Source organism: Canis lupus, chromosome X (genome assembly GCF_003254725.2).
Source record: "Canis lupus dingo isolate Sandy chromosome X, ASM325472v2, whole genome shotgun sequence".
Classification (NCBI taxonomy): Eukaryota; Metazoa; Chordata; class Mammalia; order Carnivora; family Canidae; genus Canis; species Canis lupus.
Window position 1 is genome coordinate 10,953,174 of NC_064281.1, and position 20,953 is coordinate 10,974,126.

Genomic DNA, 20,953 nt, shown 5'->3' on the forward strand with positions numbered 1-20,953 from the left:
AACCCTGGGCAGAAAATGGTCCAACCCTTAAACAATCAGCTCCATGACATGGAATATGGTGTAGTTTTTTAATATAAACAAAACATATTATGGTACTAAAGTAAGTAAATTCAGGGATGGTTTTCCCTTTTGAAACTGATCTGAGTATATAATTAATAAAAAATTTACTCAAGAAAACTTGCCCAAGTTTTTAAAAAATGCCAAGACAGTACTGAAAATAACCACTGATGCAAAATATCTTAAGAAATGTCAACGTGATGCCAAAACAACTGAGCAATGAGCTAAACTCCATTATCTAACTGATGTGTTCAAATACCAGGTAAATGTTTATTTAGTGCCACAAAAATCTAACCCATTCGACTGGCTCTACCTCTTTAAGTAGTTTGCAAATTACATAAATTGTAAGGTCATGAAAATAATAAGTATGCTTCTTTCCCTTAGTGCAAATAAATAGTGAGCTGGATATTATCACCTATAAAGACCAAAGCTAATTTTTTCCTTTTAGTTTTTGTTTTTCTCAGTTTTGTTTTGGTAGCTGATCCTTCATAAAAAGCATTGATTGTGAAAGGAATTTGAATTTATATATGTTTTGGATAACTTGTCAATCAACAGAAACTATGGGGCATCTATGATATACTTAAAGATTTGTCCTTGGTGGCATAGATACAAAAGACATTTTTGGATCTTTATCCCCCGGTATCATACACTTTAGTTGAGTGAAGAAAAAATGCATATACGAAGCAAAGACTAAACTGTACAATCCTAACTGTAGGTATAATACAAATTCTGAAGATGGGCAAGACCACTGTGGACTAGAATAGGCAGAGAAAGCATCAGTCTGGAGATGGAATTTGAACTACTCCTTGAGGAATTATCTGGCAATAAACAGGTAGCAGAAAGGCAGGAAGGATGTCTATGCTGATAAAAAACATATAGGCCAGGTTTTTCTCAACCTTAACACTATTAACATGTAGGGCTGGGTAATTCTAGGTCATGGGAACAGTCTTATGCATTGTTGGGCATCTACAGCAGTATCCTCGGCCTCTAACCACTAGAAGCTAGTGGCAAAACCCCACTCTCCAGTTGGGACAACCAAAAACATCTTCAGACATTGCCAAGTGTCTTCTCAGAACAATACTGTCCCCAGTAGAGAACCACTGGACTACATATAGATGCCTGGGCTGGGAGAGTTTTTGCTTTCTCCATTTCAGAGTTTATTAACCTCTGAATTATTGACATTTGGGGTCAGATAATTCTTCATTGTGGAGGTTGTTCTGTGCATTATAGAATATTTAGCAGCATTCCTGACCTCAACCTCCTGGACACCAGTAGCACCTCCCCTTAGTTGTGACAACCCAAAATATCTCCAGACATTGCCACGTGCCTCCTAGGGTGCAAAACCACACCCAGTTATGAACCACTGGGGTTCTCAGTAGGAATGGACTTGGCTCCCTCAGGGATAAGCAGAATTACTTAAACAAAGTACAAGGTTCATGTTAGGAAAGAGTGGAATCAGATTAACTGGGGTGGACACATGCTGTGCAAGATCTTGGATACTAGAGCTGGTAATAGGCAGCTTCCGCAACTCTTAAACAGGTATGTTGCAACATGAAATTGGCATTTTAAATTTAATCTAGCAAAAGCAAAAGGATAAAGTGCACAGAGAAGAATTGAATACAAGGAGTGGGGGACTCAGTCAGAAGGTTATAATAACCAGGTTGAAGTGTTAGTTGCCAGGGTTGTAGTGATATATTTAAAATGGAGAGAAGTACCCAAGGGTACTTTGCAGAAAGAAATGTTGAGCTTTTACAACAGATTGAGTATTAGAGATGAAGGCAAGGAAGGAACCAATGGTAAAACTATGTTTGCTAGTGGGAAGATTCAAATCAGATGAAAGGGAAAGAGGGGCATTTAATGAGTTTGATTTTTCAGATACTAACTGCAGGCATTTTAGAGTTATGACAGGAATGAGAGGTGAGAGGTCAGGACTGAATGATGGATTTGGGAGTGTTAGAAACGCAGAACCCTGAAATCTCTGCGGCTTAATACAATGAAAGTTTATTTCTCACTTAAATTATACTCTTCTGTAGAGTGGGTGGCCCTAGGTCTTTTAGGGATCCAGGCTTCTTCCATCTTTTGGCACTGCCATCTGAAATCAGTGACATCCAAGGTGGCTGTGGAAGGGTTAAATCATAAGGACCTCATAGGAGATTTTAGAGGCCCCAAAGTGGCATCTATCACTTCTGCCCACATTGCACGGGGGATTCAACTGAACTGCCAAATTTTTTATACTAGTGTCCCAGGAAAGGAAGTGGGATTCATGAGAACTTGGCCAATCTCTGCTATAGGACACACACACACACACACACACACACACACACACGAACAAGAAGAAAACTATAGAATCCAATGGGTAGATTCATTGAGGATATGAAGATAGAAGGAAAATTAAAGAGGTAGAGTTCAAGAAACATGACAAATAGAAGAAAATCCAGCAAAGGATTCGGAGATGTTGTTGGAAAGCTTGCAGAGAACAGGCCTTGTGTAGAGCTGAAAGTGGCAGGAGGAAGGAAGGCAACTTTTTTTTTTTAATGTGTTTATTTTTTTTAAATTTATTTTTTATTGGTGTTCAATTTACTAACATACAGAATAACCCCCAGTGCCCGTCACCCATTCACTCCCACCCCCGCCCTCCTCCCCTTCTACCACCCCTAGTTCGTTTCCCAGAGTTAGCAGTCTTTACATTCTATCTCCCTTTCTGATATTTCCCACACATTTCTTCTCCCTTCCCTTATATTCCCTTTCACAACTTTTGGTAAGGAGGGAAAACGTCTGCTTTTGCTAAGACTCTTGCTTTTGAAGACAGAAAAAAAAAAAACCATCAGGATAATTAGAAAATGACTTACACAGCTATACCCCGCCTCAAAACCATCATCAGCTTGTCGTTATGAGCCGTCTGAAACCCAAAGCCCTCTGCTTGGCCTATCTGGCCCAGTCTATCTGCTCGCAGCCCACCATGTACTTCCCAGGTACCTAGCACACCCTGGCTAATAGGTTTTTTGCCATCCCTGAGCCCATCTACTCTCCGATCCTCATGGCTTTGTTTTCATTGCTGTTTCCATCCACCAAATCCTGACCTTCTTCAAACATTAGTTAAATGCCACATCACTAAAGAATGAAGCCTTTCCTGATCTTCTCTGTCAACCTCCCCACATTTTAGCAGCCTTTTGGTCTTTCTTCTACCCTGGCACAGGAGACCATCTACTTTGTATCAGTGATATGTTCACTTGACTGTCTCCTTCAGTAGACCACAAATTTCTCAAGCACCAAGCAGCACTACTGTGATGTACAACCCCAGGACAAACCCAATGACACTACAGTCTAGGTCAGGGCATAGCAAATGTTTTCTGTAAAGGACAACATAGTATGTATTTTAGGTTTTACAGGCCACATGGGCTCTGTCACAACTGTGCCATCTTAGTGTAAAAGCAGCCATAGATAATATGTAAATGAATGAGTATGGCCGTGTTCCAATAAAACTTTATAAAACATGTAGTGAGCCAGACTTGATCCATAGGCCATAATTTGCTGCTCCCTGAAGTATGGGAATGGCACTTCCTGGAGCACAGTGTGAACAAGGTCCTCTGAAGTATGATCTGGGAAGTATCAATGTGCATCTTTGTTATCCATATACCTTTTGCTCCCCTCCCACCAGCACCTAGTACAGTGCCTTCCACATAGTATGCCCTCAATGTTTATTTTCCTGAATTAAATATGCCTGGAAAGATACCAACTCACTGAGTCATAATAGCATTTTGAGAGCTTAATTACCTTTGAAAACTATTTTTTGCAAGATTGTAGTAAAGTAGTTCAGGAAGCAATCATGTAAACCCAAGAATCATAAAAAGAATGTGACGGGGAAGATGTGAGCTAACAACATCTAGGGATTAGCAGCCAAAGTGAGAGAATCTGACATCAGAGCTGGGTAAAAGCAACAAAAAGGCATTTCAATCCTCAGAGACTAGCACTGAGGGACATCACATCATATGTAATAGATGTCTCACAACACCTTCTAAATCCGTGTGAATAATGCATTTAATGCCAGCACTTCAATGCTGGAAAGATTTTCATGATTTGGAGGAAACTCAGAGACCAACCAAAATGTTTAAGAGACTGAAAGGGCTCATTTATGAGCAGCTATAAAAGAAGCCAAATATGTGCTTGGCCTGCTGATGGCCAGAACGAGTTGAGGAAAAGGCTTACAAATTACTAAATGCTGTAAACACCAGGAAGGGGAGGAGTGGCGGTCAGCTCTCTTGGACTTAGCTCTTGGTATGGACATATCTCAGGCACTGACAAATTCCTCTCATTATTGGGTCTTAAAACATTTATGGTCTTCTGAATAATATATAACTGGGAATGCTGTGATTGGTAATGTTCTATTATTACAGGAAAACAGGATTGCTCCAGAAGAGCAAATATAAGACAAATTACAGGGGAACAGGATTGCTCTAGAAGAGCAAACACAAGACAAATGATTGCTTATTAAGGGAAGAAACATTCCAGGCATGCTAAGTGTGCTAAGAGAATTAAAATCCACTCACAGTCCACTCCTAGAAATATCAAATACATGCAACTGCGGGTAAGGTTATATAGTATAAAATTATTGAAATTTAATACAAAGATGGAAAGATGGCCAGATACTTCCTTCATTCCTTCTGTCAATCAATCATTGATTTATCCATCCATCCTACATAGCTAATGCTTACTCACTATTTGCCAGGTCCTATGTTGGTGATACAAAGGTTAATAATATATAGAGCCTGTCTAAAAAACAAAACAAACGGCTTATGCTCTAGTGATAGGGTCAGAGAAGTTCATGGAGTAAAAAGGGACAGGTTCAACAGAGAAAGATGAGAAAGCAAAGGAAAGTGGCTCCTAACTCAGATGAGAGAAAGTAGTAAGGTTGGGGAGGCTTCCCAGGTGAGCTGGCATGAGTCAAGTACTGAAGGATTCTGAAGAGTCTGTGAATCAGAAAGAATGAGAATAAGTATCCCAGGTAGGAAAGGTGATATATTCAAAGTGCTGGAGATGATAAAGTGCTGGACCATTTTGTCACAACATATGTGGGACTGACCAGTAGTTCAGGTTGACTGAGACAAATAGTGTAAAGCAGATGGTATCCTTAAAAATAATAACTGGAATATATTAGGATTGTGGATTTTTATTTTCCTTGATCTTTCTCACTCTTCCAAAATTTCTCCATTAATAAAATCACATCCTTATGTACACAAATAATTGCAAATGTTTATATAGCACTTATTCTGTACCAAATACTATTCTAAGCACTTTGTATATATTAAGTGATCTTATCCACATAACTCTGAGATAGGTATTATTGTCCCTATTATACAGACAAGGATGGGAGGCAGAAAGAGGTTTAACAATTTGGCAAAATTATAGAGTTAGGAAAAGAGTGCTGTTTTCTACTTGGGTCATCTCACTCTGAAGCCTCTGCTTTTACATCTACTGTGTTACTACTAACTTTCTAAGTCAGAAGACTGTTTTCCTATCATTTATTCCTATAATCCCATTCTAAGGACTGATCTAACAAATAATCAGAGATACAGCCAAATATTTTGGGGGAAGAACGTTCATAGCCCCAAATTTTATAGTGGCAAAAAATAGAACTAAAAATCACCTATATGCCCTATGATACAGAATTATTAATCATGGTCTGGACCATTATGCAAGTATGATTTAGAAGAAAGTTAAATGATGTAAGAAATGCTCACTATAAAGGTCAAAGAGAAATGTAAGATACAAACTATAATCCTAGTAGTGTGTGTGTGTGTGTGGTGGCGGGGGGGTGGGGGGAAAGGAAATCCACTAGTCAGACCGGTATCCAATTACAATCTTAGCTCTGCCATTTAATTAGCTCTGTGACCTTGGGTAATAATTTAACCCTTATGTACTCCAGTTTCCTCATCAGAAAATAAGGGTAATACAGTTATTGTAATGGCTAGAAAATACAGATAAAATGCTTACAATACTGGCTGGTAAATACCCAGTGTCTGCTATCAAAATAATTGGAAACCGTATTTAAAAGTTAGAGCTAGAGGTGCCTGGGTGGCTCAGCTGGTTAAGAGGCAGACTCTTGATTTGGGGTCAGGTAATGATCTCAGGGTCGTAGGATTGAGTCTGCATTGGACTCCGTGCTCAGGAGGGAGTCTGCAGGAGATTCTCTCTCTCCCTCTCCCTCTCCCCCAACCCCATGCATGCTCTTACATTCACAGGGTCTCTTTCTCACTCTCTGTCTCAAATAAATAAAACTTTTTTTAAAAGTTAGGGTGGGGTGCCTGGGTGACTCAGTCAGTTAAGTGTCTGACTCTTGATTTTGGCTCAAGTCATGATCTCAGAGTGGTGAGATGGAGCCCTGCATTGGCTGCCTGCTCAGCAGGGAGTCTGCTTCTCTCTCTCTCCCTTTGCCCTCCATCACATGTGCGCTCTCCCTCAATCTCTCTCTCTCTCTTAAATGAATAAGTAAATCTTTAAAAAAAATTTAGAGCTAGAGAGTACACATTCAGCTAGCAGTTTGATAAGCATCCTTTGTAGTCTGGGGTCCAGTAGGTTACAACATCATCTAGTTATTTTAAAAAATAATTGGGAATGAGGTAAGGTGAGTAGCACTTTCCATTGCAAGTAAAAACTATTTGCTTTCAGAATCTGATTTCTCAAACTTTAAGATTATATATACCGAACACTTGGCCAACCATAGAAAGTGCTATAAAATTTCCTTTTTAACCAGATACCTTCCCAAGACCAGAACCTGATGCTTTATTTGGGTTGAATATTTTTGAACTGTGATAGCTTAAAACTCTTTAGAAATTTGTTTTCAGGGCAGCCCGGGTGGCTCAGTGGTTTAGCGCTGCCTTCAGCCCAGGGCGTGATCCTGGAGACCTGGGATGGAGTCCCACATCGGGCTCCCTGCATGGAGCCTGCTTCTCCCTTGCCTGTGTCTCTGCCTCTCTCTCTCCTCTCTGTGTATTCTCATGAATAAATAAATAAAATCTTTAAAAAAAAAAGAAAGAAATTTGTTTTCATTGTCAGGACCACTAGATTGATGGAAATTACAAATAGGTTTTTGAAGGGCCCAAAGCCACACATGGCTTATTTCTCATCCAGGTTTGGGAATTATCTTAGTTACACTAGCTTTTAAATAGTAAGAAAAAAAATGGAAGGGAATAAGCAGTTTCAAAGTTTGTTTTGTTTTGTTTTCCATGAAGGAAATTCTTGTAGTGATCTTCGGAGCCGGTCTCCGGGATGAGGCTACTTGAGCAGATGGGCTATACTGAGAGAGATGAACAAGGGCCTGGGGCAGAGAGCATGTACTTTTCACTGCTCAGCCCCGAATCTGCAAAGTGGAATGGGAAATGCTTAAGCATTCTCTTAAGGAAAGGATAGAAAATCAAGGAAAATGAGGTATTCTGCTTCTCACAACATTAGGAACCCAATTTCCCCACAGGTTTTCACAGTGGCCCCCTCTTGTCTCTCTCTTTCAGGTGTCCTATGTAAAGGCGATTGACATCTGGATGGCGGTGTGCCTTCTGTTTGTGTTTGCTGCCTTACTGGAATATGCAGCAGTGAACTTTGTCTCCAGGCAACACAAGGAGTTCCTGCGGCTCCGGAGACGACAGAAGAGACAGAATAAGGTACAGTTGACCCTCAGCGCAGACAAAGTCAGGTAGAGCTTGAGGTAGTTAACCAGGCAATGTAATTCAGAAAATAGAATACATGATGAGCGAGATGCTAAGGTTCATTTTTGTCCTGATGTGTCCTACTATACTGGCTTATTGCTTAGGTTCGTCCTTTAAAATTGGGGCAGGGTTGTCACACTTAGCAAATAAAAACATAAGGCATGCAGTTAAACTTGAATTTTAGATAAATAAATAGCATTTGGTATAAATGTGTCCCAAATATTGCATAGGAGACACATATTAATATTAATAAATTATTTTATATTAATAAATTATTTGTTTATCTGAAATTAAGATTTTTACTGGGAGCCCTGTTTTATCAGGCAACTCTAATTGGAGATATATACTCAGTTTGACAAAACTGCCTGAAAATCCTGATTTTTTGAACATTAATAATTTGTGTATATGTGACTTTGTATACATAACTTCTTCGACTGACTTTTTCATCAATTGCTCTGGTTTATGTAAATAAGGTCCCTACCCAGGTTGGTCACAACTTGATAAATCCCATCAAACTGATCTCATTGTCTTGACTTAAATTTTAATGCATAAACTCAAATTTTACACTATCCAGAGGTTTGAGGGTTCAAATAGATGCTCAAAATCATTAGCTCCAGGTTCCTAAATTTTGCCTGCCCATTTGAATAGCCTGGGGATCTTTCAAATATCCCAAATCTTGGCCACACCCTATGGCAATTAAATCCCAATCTTGGGATGGGGCACACAGGAGTCAGGATTTCTGAAATTCCCCCCAGGTAATTTTAGTGTGTGTACGTGTTGGAAAAGCACCACCCTGGTTTATAATCCACTTTTATACAGGACACCAGACAGCTTGCACTTGTTTTCAGTTTCTGATTCTAGAAAAGAAACATGGCCTTTAATGTGGAGGATGCTAGTGCTTGTAACAATGTCACTAGAGAACTAAAGTTAAAGTTTAACACACAGTAAATGACAGATACTTTTCAAAATCTGTTCCTCTAAAATCTGAGAAATTAAACTTGCTATTGAAGCCATAGTTATATACAACTCTGTTGGAACAAAACCAAAAATGTTTCACTGTCAATGCTCCAAATACCTAGATGCAAAGCTAAACATTTATTGTGATTTAGACGTTGGTTATGTTGAGGAGCTTGCATGTGTATGAGCTCACAGAGTCCTGACCTCATCTACAGAAGTGTTTCCTGCACATACTCTGGACTGGTATCTGGCTGGTTGATCTGTTTCTCTTTTCTATCTCTTAGGAACATTTTGTTCTACCACAGCCTAGGGAAACACACACACATATTCTTTGCTGTATGCTATTGAGTATCAAGCCTTTCTCAGTTTTCTCTTCTTTGCCTTCTTGTTGATGATAACCATTTCTTCAACCTCATCCAGAGGAGTCTGCACAAAGTGGCACTTGTGCCATGCAGGAAATTACTAGAATGTGAGGGTATTTCAGCACATAAACTACATTCCCAGAATTCCCTGGCTTACATAGTAGATGGCCACTGACTGCATAGTGTCTTAGACCAGAGATGGAAAATGAGTTTCATTTTGCTTCCCAATTCTGAATAATTGGTAGGACTTCCTTAGAATGCTTATGTGGAAGATTGTTGGGCTGTATTTGTATCTTATCGTAAGAGTCACATGGAACACTTGTTAAAAGTAGATTCTTGTACGTTTTCCCAAACCTCCGAATCAGAAGCTGTGGGGGTGGGGGGGCGGGCAGGGGGCGGGAACGGTCACTAAGAGTTAGTACTTTTCACAGGAGTCCCAAGTGAGTCATATTATAAGTTTGCAGAAACTTGGGCAATATTAGAGCAGTCAGGGGAAAAGAAGATGAAGTAGTAGAAAATGAGGTTAGAGGAACAGGTGATTTCAGATTCATATAGGACTTTGCAAGCCAGTATAAAGGGATGGATTTTATTCTAACTGACTAGAATTCACAGATTAGTTTCAACATAGCAAATGCCAGGCTATCAAGTGGATGGTCCATGGGGTCAAGAGTAGCAGCAGCAGATCAGTTAGGAGGCTATTGTAGAAATCTTCCAATTCATGAGCATGAAATGCCTTTCCATTTCTTTGTGTCCTCTTCGATTTCTTTCATCAGTATTTTAGTTTTCAGAGTACAGATCTCCCACCTCTTTGGTTAGGTTTATTCCTAGGTATCTTATTATTTTTGGTACCATTATAAATGGGATTGTTTACTTAATTTCTCTTTCTGCTGCTTCATTATGGGTGTATATAAATGCAACAGATTTCTGTATGTAGATTTTATATCTTGTGACTTTACTGAATTCATTTATCACTTCTAGAAGTTTTTTTTGGTGGAGTCTTTTGGATATATATATATATATATATATATATATATATATATATAATTATGTCATCTACAAATAGTTTTACTTTACTACTTCCTTACCAAATTTGGATGCCCTTTATTTCTTTTTGTTGTCTGATCGCTGTGGCTAGGACTTCTAGTACTGTGCTGAATAAAAGTTGTGAGAGTGGACATCCTTATCTTGTTCCTGATCTTAGGGGGAAAGCTCTCAGTTTTTCCTCCTAGAGGATGATGTCAGCTGTGAGTTTTCATAGATGGCCTTTATTAGGTTGAAGTATGTTCCCTCTAAACCTACACTGTTGGAGTTTTTTTTTTTATCATAAATGGATATTGTACCTTGTCAAATGCTTTTTCTCCATCTATTGAAATGATCATATGGTTCTTATTCTTTCTTTTATTAATTGATTTGCAAACATTAAACCACCCTTGAAACCCAAAATTAAATCCCACTTGATCATGGTGAATGATTTTTTTAAATGTACTGTTGGATTTGGTTTGGTAGTATTTTGTTGAGAATTTTTACATCTATGTTCATCAGGGATATTGGGCTGTAGTTCTCTTTTTTAGTGGTGTCTTCAACTGGTTTTGGTATCAAGGTGATACTGGCCTCATGAAATGATTTTGGAGGTTTTCCTTCCTTTTCTATTTTTTGGAATACTTTGAAAAAATAGGTATTCAACAACATAAGAGACAAACAGGTGTTGGCAAGGACATGGAGAAAAAGGAACCCTTGTGCACTGTTGGTGGGAATGCAAACTGGTGCAGCTGCTGTGAAAAACAGTATGGAGGTTCCTCAAAAAGTTAAAGATAGAACTACCTGACAATCCAGCAACTGCACTGCTGGATATGTACCCCCAAAGTACAAAAACATTAATTCAAAGGGATACATGCACCCTTATGTTTATAGCAGCATGATTTACAATAGCCAAGATATGGAAGCAGCTCAAGTGTCCTTCGATTGATGAATGGATAAAGAAGATGTGGCATATATACAATGGAATATTATTCAGCCATAAAAAATAACAAAATCTTGCCATTTGCAATGACATGGATGGAGCTAGAAAGTATTATACTAAGTCAAATAAGTCAGAGAAAGACAAATACCATATGATTTCACTCATATGAAAGTTAAGAAACAACAAACGAGCAAAGGGGAAAAAAAGAGAAAGATCAAGCAAGAAATAGACTTTTAATTATAGAGAACAAACTGATGGTTACCAGATGGGAGAAATTGGTGATGGGGATAAAGGAAGGCACTTGCCATGTTAAAACACTGTTGGTTAAAAAAAGACAATGGAGGAGTTGGAAGAGAGGAAGGGAAAGAAGGAGGGAGAGCAGGGCCATTAAGGGTGCTTCCAAGGGAGTTGTAGTGATCAAACAGGGACTCTAAGGTAGTAAAGTGAGAACATGAAGGGGACACTGGCTATTCACAGACTGGCCATTTCATTGAGGGGTCAACAACATGCTGAAATAAGAATATTAAAATAACTGTGCCAGAAGGACAGAAGCCAGTAATGAGTGGGAGAGATAAATAAATGCTCAAAAATCAAGATATCACAGGAGGTAAAGACAAGGACAAGGGTATGACCATGAGCATATGGCTCATGGTCAATTGGAGGGAAAACTGACAGTGAGGCAGTCAGGGAATTGGAAGGCCAGGGATGGGGCCAGTTATCCATTAGATTATTGAAGACGCTCAATGAAAAGTGGCATTAATGGGTATTGAGTTAATAATGAAATAGTTCCTAAAGTCATCAACTACTAAGGGCTGGAAGCTGGTAGATGACACCAGTGATAAAGGAAACCAGTGATGAAGCTGAAAGAGCTCAACTTCAGAGGCTCCAGAGGAGCTGGAGTTAAGGAAGAAAGAAAGCAAGAGAGTTTGGACACTGCAAAGAGGAGCAAGAAGGACACCTGAGATGGCTGACAGTGCTGGGCATTAAGGGGAGACTCCTTAGAGATGCCAGTTGGCACTGGTAGTCATTGCTTTGTCTTAAAAAAAACTGAGGAATCTAAGTTTAGGTGTTTTGCATGGAGATGTTCTGGAGTTCAACTGTGCATCTCAAAATGGCCATTTGAAATATGAAGCTTAATTAACAAATTTAAGACTTGATAACAAGGTGGGGAATAAAATAAATCATGTTTGGGCCTTTGTAGTCAAGGCTCTTATTTTCATTGAAAATTAACATTTTCAGAAAAAAAAATGATTAGGAGACATTTCCACTTATGTGTCCCTTAGGAAATGGTATCTTCTTCTCTAAGGTAGCACATTAAGTTTTTTTAAGTCAGAACCATGATAAGAAAAAAAATGGTAATGAGAGCTAACTCTGATTGAAGGCTTACTATATACCAGGCACTGTTCTAGGCACTTTCCATACAGTAGTTGCTTTAATCCCCATAACAACTAGGTGAATAGTGTGATCCTACAGCCCAGCTTCCTATGGGAAGTCCTGGTCTTGCATATTGTCCTGATGCCTTGGTGTAATCTAGCATTTGTTATGGATTATTCATTTTAAACAAATTATTAGTAGTTGCATTAAAACAAAATGAAATGGTTTTGGTTGATGTCTCTATCGGGTTTCTGCATGGCATAATCCTCTGGGGTGGGGGTATACACGTGCAGTGGACAAGTTCTCACTTTAACATGTAGTAAAATCTAAAAAATAACCATCACTATCCTTGGCTTCTTGACCCTTTCTGGAAGCAATGTCGTATCACTCTCTTTCCAGGATACCTCAAAGGGAGATTGCTGGTCTCAAAATGAAGTACACTTTGACACAACTGACTGGGGACAAAGGATTCTGGCCTCTGTCAGTGGTGGGACACTGCTATCCTGCTGGCCACTTGGGGTGCCAGCCTTGGTCCATGACATGGCACACAAAGTCCATGATATCACTAGGCCACCACTTGGTGGGGTCAGTAGAACACATGGAAAATCATAGGTTCAATGGACAAAAAACAAAACAGACTGAGCAGTCTTGCTGTTGAGCATCTGAAAGTTAATGCCTTTGTCATTTTTTGCAAGATAACTCTATAATTTGATAATGCATTTTTATTTTGTAATAAATAACATCAGAGAGTTGTACTGTTAGTGCCATTTTCACTCTCAAAATTACCCTTGTTTGGATAAATTACATGGTCATCCTGTCAATGTGAAGGCAGTATTCTTATCTCCATTTTACAGATGAGAAAACTAAAACAAAGGTTCAGCAAAATGCCAAAGCCACACACACAGGTTTTCTGGCTCCAGAGTCCCTGATCTTAACTGCTATTGCTCAGAGTTCATGTTTTAGATCTTACATTATGATCCAGTATCCATCTCTGAGACACAGGCATACTTGAAACAAACACCTCTAATGTACTCTAATGATCTACTCTGTTTTTTCAATGTGAATGTGATTAGGGTAAGGCAAGTGAGATGAGCACACAAGTACAAGGGTCAGATCCTGTTTTTACTTAAAATTTTGATATTTTGTTCCCCTTGGATTTTTTTCATTAACAATGAAGTTTTTAAATCTGGCAATAAAATATTGACCTGGAGCACTTGGATTGTGGCACCCCCTTACCTTTTGGACCGGAGGCCTTAACACGCCCTAGTTCTGGCCCAGTTAGTCATGAACCACTAAATCCTCACAGACCCTAATAGATAGGTTGTGCCTGAGTTAAAACAAAAACAAAACACCATTTTTAAATGTTCACTATTCCCAGTGAAAAAAAGTCTTGGGGAACGGAGCTCTGTAACACAATACAGGTTGATTATGTAAAAGGTAAAAAAACAAAAACAAAAAACCCCACAAGAGCAAATAATTTTCCACAGTGACACTGGCATTAAGACTTATTCAAGGAAGATATTTACTGAGAGAATGCCTGAGATTACATTGACTTGCATGGGAAGAATGCCTGGTGTTTACCAAACAATCAAGTTATGAAATGGGGTCACTTTCAAGGAGGGGCCAGGGAGTTTTTGACTAGGTGTATTTGCTTAGATTATCTTTTCTACATCTCATGAAGCAGCCACTGTCAATTTTACTAAAGCAGAGTTTCTCAGAAACAATCAAGCCCAGATCTTCAACTGACAGAATTTGCAAATCCCTATGGTTGGGCCAACCCCAGTCTATCAGAAGCTGATGCCCTAGGTCTATGTGGTAAAATCCTGTATTTATGTTACTTCCTTAGTTCCAATAAGGAATTTTCGTACCATGTGATGTTTATAACAGCTTTCCTAGAGGAACTTTAAAGCCTCACCCGAGTTTCTTCCTTTCTTTTGTTTTTTCCTTTCTTTTTATTATCTGGCCACACCACACTTGACTTTTGGCAATGGGTCTGATTTTAGATACTCCCAGATGCCCACAGAGCCCTCACTTCTTTATTTTCAGTGACTAAACAGAAATTGTGGCTGCTTGAGAACACAGTTATGGTTTTTAGGCCACCTAATGATAAGCTGTCTTTGTTTTTAAAGATTTTATTTATTTATTTGAAAGAGAGAGAGCTAGTACACGAGTGGGGGGAGGGGCAGAGGGAGAAGGAGAAGCAGACTCCCCGCTGAGCAGGGAGCCAAATGTGGGGCTTGATCTCAGGACCCCTGGATCATGACCTGAGTGGCAGGCAGATGCTTAACCGATTGAGCCACCCAGGCGCCCCTCATTTTAATTCCAGCTAGTTAACCTGCAGTGTTATATTAGTTTCAGGTGGACAATATAGTGATTCAACATTTTCATACAACACCTGGTGCTCATCACCAGAAGCTGCCTTTTAAAAGGAATGTTGACACACTATTAAGACTTCAACCTCCCAGGGAGAAAATATGGGGCTTCAAACTGACCAGACAATAGGGTGAGAATGTGAGGCCCTGATTAAAAGGTCTCAGATGACAGTAAGTTGGCAAGGAAAGAATTCAGCACTCATTTTGCTGTGATTTTCTCCCCCGACCCCTTATCTATCCTTTAACTCTTAGCTAATTTGCTAATTCCTCAAAAGATAATTTCCTGGTCCTACAAGGCTGAAATAATCCCACTCTTTCAAGCACCCTTTTCAAGTACCCAATTCGTTCCTTTTCATAACATGTGCCACTTTCTACCCACTGCTGTTCATGTTTCACGGAGGAATAGAAGATTGGAAAGATATCGGGAAATATTATTTAAGACACTTTACCTAGAAATACCTGAATCCTGATCTCAACCATCTTCTCATTGACCTTGAGTGGAGATAAACCTACAAGGACAATAAACTATTTTTATTCAGCTTTAACTTCAAACCTGAAGGCAATGTCCCCAGGAGGGAAACAGCTTAGAAGCCCTCCTCTCTCTCTCTCTCTCTCCCTGTCTCCCTCCACTCAGGAGACCCAGAAGCCCTGAGCTATTTCCTCCTCACTGTTCCCAAAGCCTTAGATTTTCCCATTCCAATGGGAGGTGGGACCCCACTGGTGAGGGCCAGAAGACAAGGACCCTTAAAAAACACAAACAAACACATAAACCTCTCTGTGCCTCAGTTTTCTCATCTGTAAAATGGAGTTAATAGTATTCACCTCATAAGATTTTGGTGAGAATAAAGTGAGTTCCTATGAGTAAAGCTCATACAATAAAAAAGCCATAGCACGTAGTAAAATTCTGTTTAGTGATTGTTCATTTTAGTATCTACTTTCTCCACCACTATATAACAGACTCTGGGTCATAAAGCTTTTGTTCAATTTAATGGGGAGCATTTTCTACAGATTAAAATTAAACATATTAAAATAGCTACATTTCTTCTCCCTCATTCTCATTCCTCTTATTTTTCTGTTTTTTTTTAAAGATTTTATTTATTTATTCATGAGAGGCACAGAGAGAGAGGCAGAGACACAGGCAGAGGGAGAAGCAGGCACCCTGTAGGGACCCAGCCGACGTGGGACTTGATCCCAGGATCACAACCTGAGCCAAAGGCAGGCACTCAACCTCTGAGCCACCCAGGTTTGAGGGTCTTTATTTTATTTTTTATTTTTTAAAAGATTTTATGTATTTATTCATGAGAGACACACAGAGAGAGAGGCAGAGACACGGGCAGAAGGAGAGGCAGGCTCCTCGCAGGGAGTCCGATGTGGGACTCAATCCCGGAACTGGGATCACGCCCTGAGCCAAAGGCAGACGCTCAACCGCTGAGCCACCCAGGAGTCCCTCCTCTTATCTTTCTTGTACAATGGAAAATTAGATTGCACAGTAAGATTCGACTCATGTACAGCGATTTTTATAATCATAGGATTGAAATAATGAGTTCGTACTTTTACTCTATAGTGTCTAAACAAGAGAAGTGGAAAGAATTAGGAGCAAGCTGAATTCTTCCATTCTGTCTCCCACTATTACAGGTTGTGGCTAAACTTCCTAAGTACAAGGGCACTTTTTCCAGTTGTAGATAACCCTTGAAGACCCCTCTAACCCAATTAGAATGTAAACTGACTCTAAAAGGCGACTATTGAAATGCAGATGTTGGGATCCCTGGGTGGCGCAGTGGTTTGGTGCCTGCCTTTGGCCCGGGCAGGATCCTGGAGACCCAGGATCAAGTCCCACGTCGGGCTCCCTGCATGGAGCCTGCTTCTCCCTCTGCCTGTGTCTCTGCCTCTCTGTCTCTCTCTGTGTGACTATCATGAATAAATAAATAAAATCTTAAAAAAAAGAAATGCAGATGTTACTATGGCTAAGTCTAATCAACCCAACAAATCAAAGCAAATGAATCCGTTGAACCGTAAGTCAAAGGATCAACATATGAGAATCTTTCATAAGGTCTCTCATCTCTTTCCTCTCCAAAGGTGTAGAGTAGTAGTTCTCAGCCTGAGCAATTTTGCCCCCAATGGACACTGGCAATGCCTGGAGACAGGTTTGGTTGTCACATCTAAGGGACGGGTGCTATTGGCATTCTGTCTGTAGAGGCCAGGATACTGTTAAATTTCCTACTATGTACAGGGTAACTCCAAGCCCACCATAAAATGAAAAATTATCCACCTCTAAATGTTGATAGTGCCATGGTAGAGAAAACCCTGATTTAGAACATTGTTAGGACTATTTCATACTGAGAAGTATACCGTAATTATTTTATATTTCTTGTTTGCAAGGGTGACATGGTTTGCCTACATCTGCCCACTAAGTCAGGAGAGTGCTCTCAGTTCTGCAAACCTCAGAGTCAGTTCTCCATGATTCATATGTATGTGGGGCTCACTGGGTGATGGCCAGTTCTTCTCCTTATATTAGAAAAAGCAAGTTCTATCAGCAGCCTATCTTTAAAATTTTGATTTATTCAGATGCACACTCAGTTGAGTATGAAGGAAATCTCTATCTGATTGGCTTCATTAAAACATAAATCATAGGATCCACATACCACACACCCTAAGAAAACAAATCTATGATGCTATGCATAGCTTCATGCAGGAAGTAAGACAGGGCCCATATCTGGGAAATATTAAGTTCACATTCTGAATATCCAAATTCTGGGAGATGAAGATACTTGTATGTGGGGAGGAAAAAATTAACTTCTTTATCACACCCATTTAGGGAATGCTCAGTAGTGTTAATAGTCATAAGGAAAGCTTATTTTTAAGTTCAACCCCTGAACTTGTGTGGTTCAACAGGTGCACACAATGATGTTTAGTGTTAAAGAGAAAGAGAGGCAGTAGGACAGTGTTGAAAAGACTGACGATTTCATCCATTCTAGAAAGAATCTAGTGAGAATTTTTGAACTTGGAAGGTCACTAACCTGTGAGAATGCACATAAGAATCCTCACTACTTGGACCAGCCACAGGCACTGGAATTGACAACAGGCAATAACAAATACACTTGCCCACCTGCAGACTACCACTGGAGGATGGGCTCCCTCTTGATCTGCTCTAGATCACTATTTCTCTAACTTTGGTACACCTGAGAATCACCTGGAGGCCTAAGTAAAACAGATGCCTGGAACCCAGCCCTGAGCTTGACTCAGAGCCTGGGATGTTTCCAACAAGTGTGGGCCGGGTGCAGGTGATGCTGATGCTGCTAGTCTGGAGGGCCACACTGAGTACCGAGGGTCCAAAGAACCCCTAATATGGCCTTCAGTCATGAAAATGCTATGGGTACTTCATACCTTTGCTACTAACATACCCATAATCATGTCAAGGACATTAACCCCCATGATTCCATGTTGAAAAACAAGCCATTAAAAGATTAACAAAGAGAAAATAAAATACAAAGACATTTTTAGACTGGAAATCCCTACAGCTCTCCTTTCTCCTTAGGAAGGGAAGTCCATAATCTTAGCTTTTTTTTTTTTTTTTTTTTTTAAAGAATACAGCGAAATGGCATGTGTTCTCCTTTGTCCTTTAGCATTTCCCCCTATGTTTGGTCACATGTTTGCGCACGGTGTTTAAAGAGGATTTTGTGGATCATTAATTAAGGTAACAACTGCTTCCTTAGCAAGCAGGATGTTGAAGAGTTGTAACTGCTTCCCCAGAGAGGTAGAAGGTGTGTTTGTTTTTTGTCTTAAAGGTTGAGGAGTTTAGATGAGGCTTTAACAGACCTGTGAGGATTAGGAGTTTGGACTTAATTGTGAAAGCCAGCAAGAGTAAATAAATGTCATGGTACTCCGTAATTCCCCTAGACCACCAAGGTAGAGAGCTGGTACTTGTCAGGGACACGGAGGCCTGAGATGTTCGTAAGGTGTTTTTCTTCCAAGCGTGTTCCATTTTGCTAGCTATTTTGACAGCCTTATTTTAGGACTTGCGGGATGCAATGCTCTTTTGCAGGATGCGAGATGATGTGCAGAAGCAGCCTGGCAGATGAAAGTCTCTGTCTTTTTGGTATCTCCAATCCTTTCTTTCATCCCAGCCTGCTTACTGTCATCCCTATTTTCTTTTCCTCCTTCCTACTAGATCCTATTTTTCTATCCCTCATTTTCTTCCTAATTCTCTCATTCCCTTATCCTGAGTGTCATCTCCTCAGTCCATCTCATTTTACTCATTCATTCATGCACTCGGCGTAAACGTAGCACACACCTACTATGAGCCATGCACAAAGTCCAATGGATTCCGCTCTGGGGATGCTCACAGTCCAGGGAGAGGCAGACTAGTAAGCAGAAATACTTTCTATGTGCATAGGACATGCACTGGGATAGAGGCCAGAGGAGAGCCATGGAAACAGACCGGAGGGGCCCTGGGCTAAACACTGTCAGTGCTCCACCCATTACTCCCATGCCACTCCTTGTTTCTATATACAAGGATAGCTTAAGCTCTATAAGCTCTGCTCTGCTATGGGGTTTTGGGCCCCAGAAGCATGCTCAACTCTTGCAGGGAAAGCTGGAAATACTGAGGACTCACTCCTGGAATAGCTCTCTGTCAATAATAGTCGGGGACTAGAGATAAATATCCCAGCTTCCTTGTCACTCTAAGGTATGTGGCTCTAAGGTACTGGCTCCCAGTGATTCCGAGTGGGATTGAGCCTGTCACCCATACTCTAACCTGCTTACCAATACACCTTGAATTGACGTGGTTTCTTTTCCTGTTTCACTTTCCCACTCTCTACTGGTGCCTCCTGAGATCACCTCCCAAATAAACTATATGCACTCAAATCCTTGTCTCAGGGCCTTCTAGAAAACTCCCACTAAGACAAGCACCAAACCAACACTTGGGCTCCCTCAGAGTTAACTAACAAGATGGGAGCCCAGAGAGCTGAGCAGGTGCCAGGCAAGGAAAGGCTCTACACCAGCCTAAGAACATTGGACTCCCTCCTCAAGGCAATGGGGAGAGACAAGTATGGCCTATGTGATGGTTCAGGAGGGGGTAGCAATGGCTATATAGTGTAAAGAGGAGAATAGAGCGCCTGGGTGGCTCAGTGGTTGAGCATCTGCCTTTGGCTCATGGTGTGATCCTGGGGTCCTGGGATTGAGTCCCACATCAAGCTCACTGCAGGAAACCTGCTTCTCCCTCTGCCTATGTCTCTGCTTCTCTCTCTCTGTCTCTCAGGAATGAATAAATAAAATCTTAAAAAAAGGAGAAGAATAACAATGAAAGGAGGACACTTTATACATAAATGAAAATGTGACCAATACAATAACAGGAGTTAACCACCACTTTTTCTTTTGCAATAAAACAGTTACCTCAGGTCTTTAACATCAATGATCCTTTATATATCTATAATCATCAAACTTAGCTGAAGCTCCAGTTTTGCATATAGACCCTTTTAAGAGACTTGCTACACAAAATTTTAAAAGGGAATTCAAAGTTAAAATGAGAAGAAAAACTTATATCAACTAGTCTCCTTTTTGTGTTGTCTGTGTTTGGTTGGCTAGGATAGATAGACTCTAGGACAAATGGTTTCAATGCAGAAACCATGTATTGTGCTACAAGCGAGGTTTAAGTGCAAGATTTGGCAAGGACCAAGGATATAGCAGGTCCTCCACTTGATAACACTTGGGAAGTGACCCCTCATTGGGTCTTGACACAGGAGTAGGAGTTGGACAGGTGAAAAAGGACTAAGAGGGATGTTCATGCCGAGGGAACAGTTACAGGAAGGTTGTCATGAAGAGATGGGCCCACCAGAACATGGGGGATATGGGGCCTTTGAGGGAGGAAAACTTGAGCTGAGTTTTACAAATACTATGATCATACTGGGCTGTAGAAATAGCACGCCCTATAAAAAGGGTCAGGTTGGAATGAGGCACAAGATCAGGAAAATACTACTTCAGCATTTCTATTTAAACACACTCTTTGGGGCACCTGGGTGGTTCAGGCGGTTGTCAGACTTAATTTCAGCTCAGGTCTTGATCTCAGGGCCATGAGATTGAGCCCTGCGTCAGGCTCCGCACTCAGCGGGGAGTCTGCTTCTCCCTCTCCCTCTGCTCCCCCCACTCCCTGGCTCTCGCTCTCTCAAATAAATA

General features: G+C 40.4%; 2 protein-coding genes across 5 annotated transcripts in view; one reads left to right on the plus strand and one right to left on the minus strand.

Moving 5' to 3' along the window:
- Positions 1-20,953, minus strand: part of FANCB (FA complementation group B) — a 462,529-nt gene that overhangs the window by 298,975 nt on the left and 142,601 nt on the right. The window lies entirely within an intron of this gene.
- The window catches only part of GLRA2 (glycine receptor alpha 2), a 178,018-nt gene that overhangs the window by 130,306 nt on the left and 26,759 nt on the right, over positions 1-20,953 (plus strand). For all 4 annotated transcript variants that reach the window (XM_049107042.1, XM_025436970.3, XM_035711328.2 and 1 more), the window contains one exon: positions 7,563-7,712. In XM_049107042.1, coding sequence (XP_048962999.1) covers positions 7,563-7,712 — 150 coding nt within the window. The remainder of the gene's footprint in view (positions 1-7,562; positions 7,713-20,953) is intronic.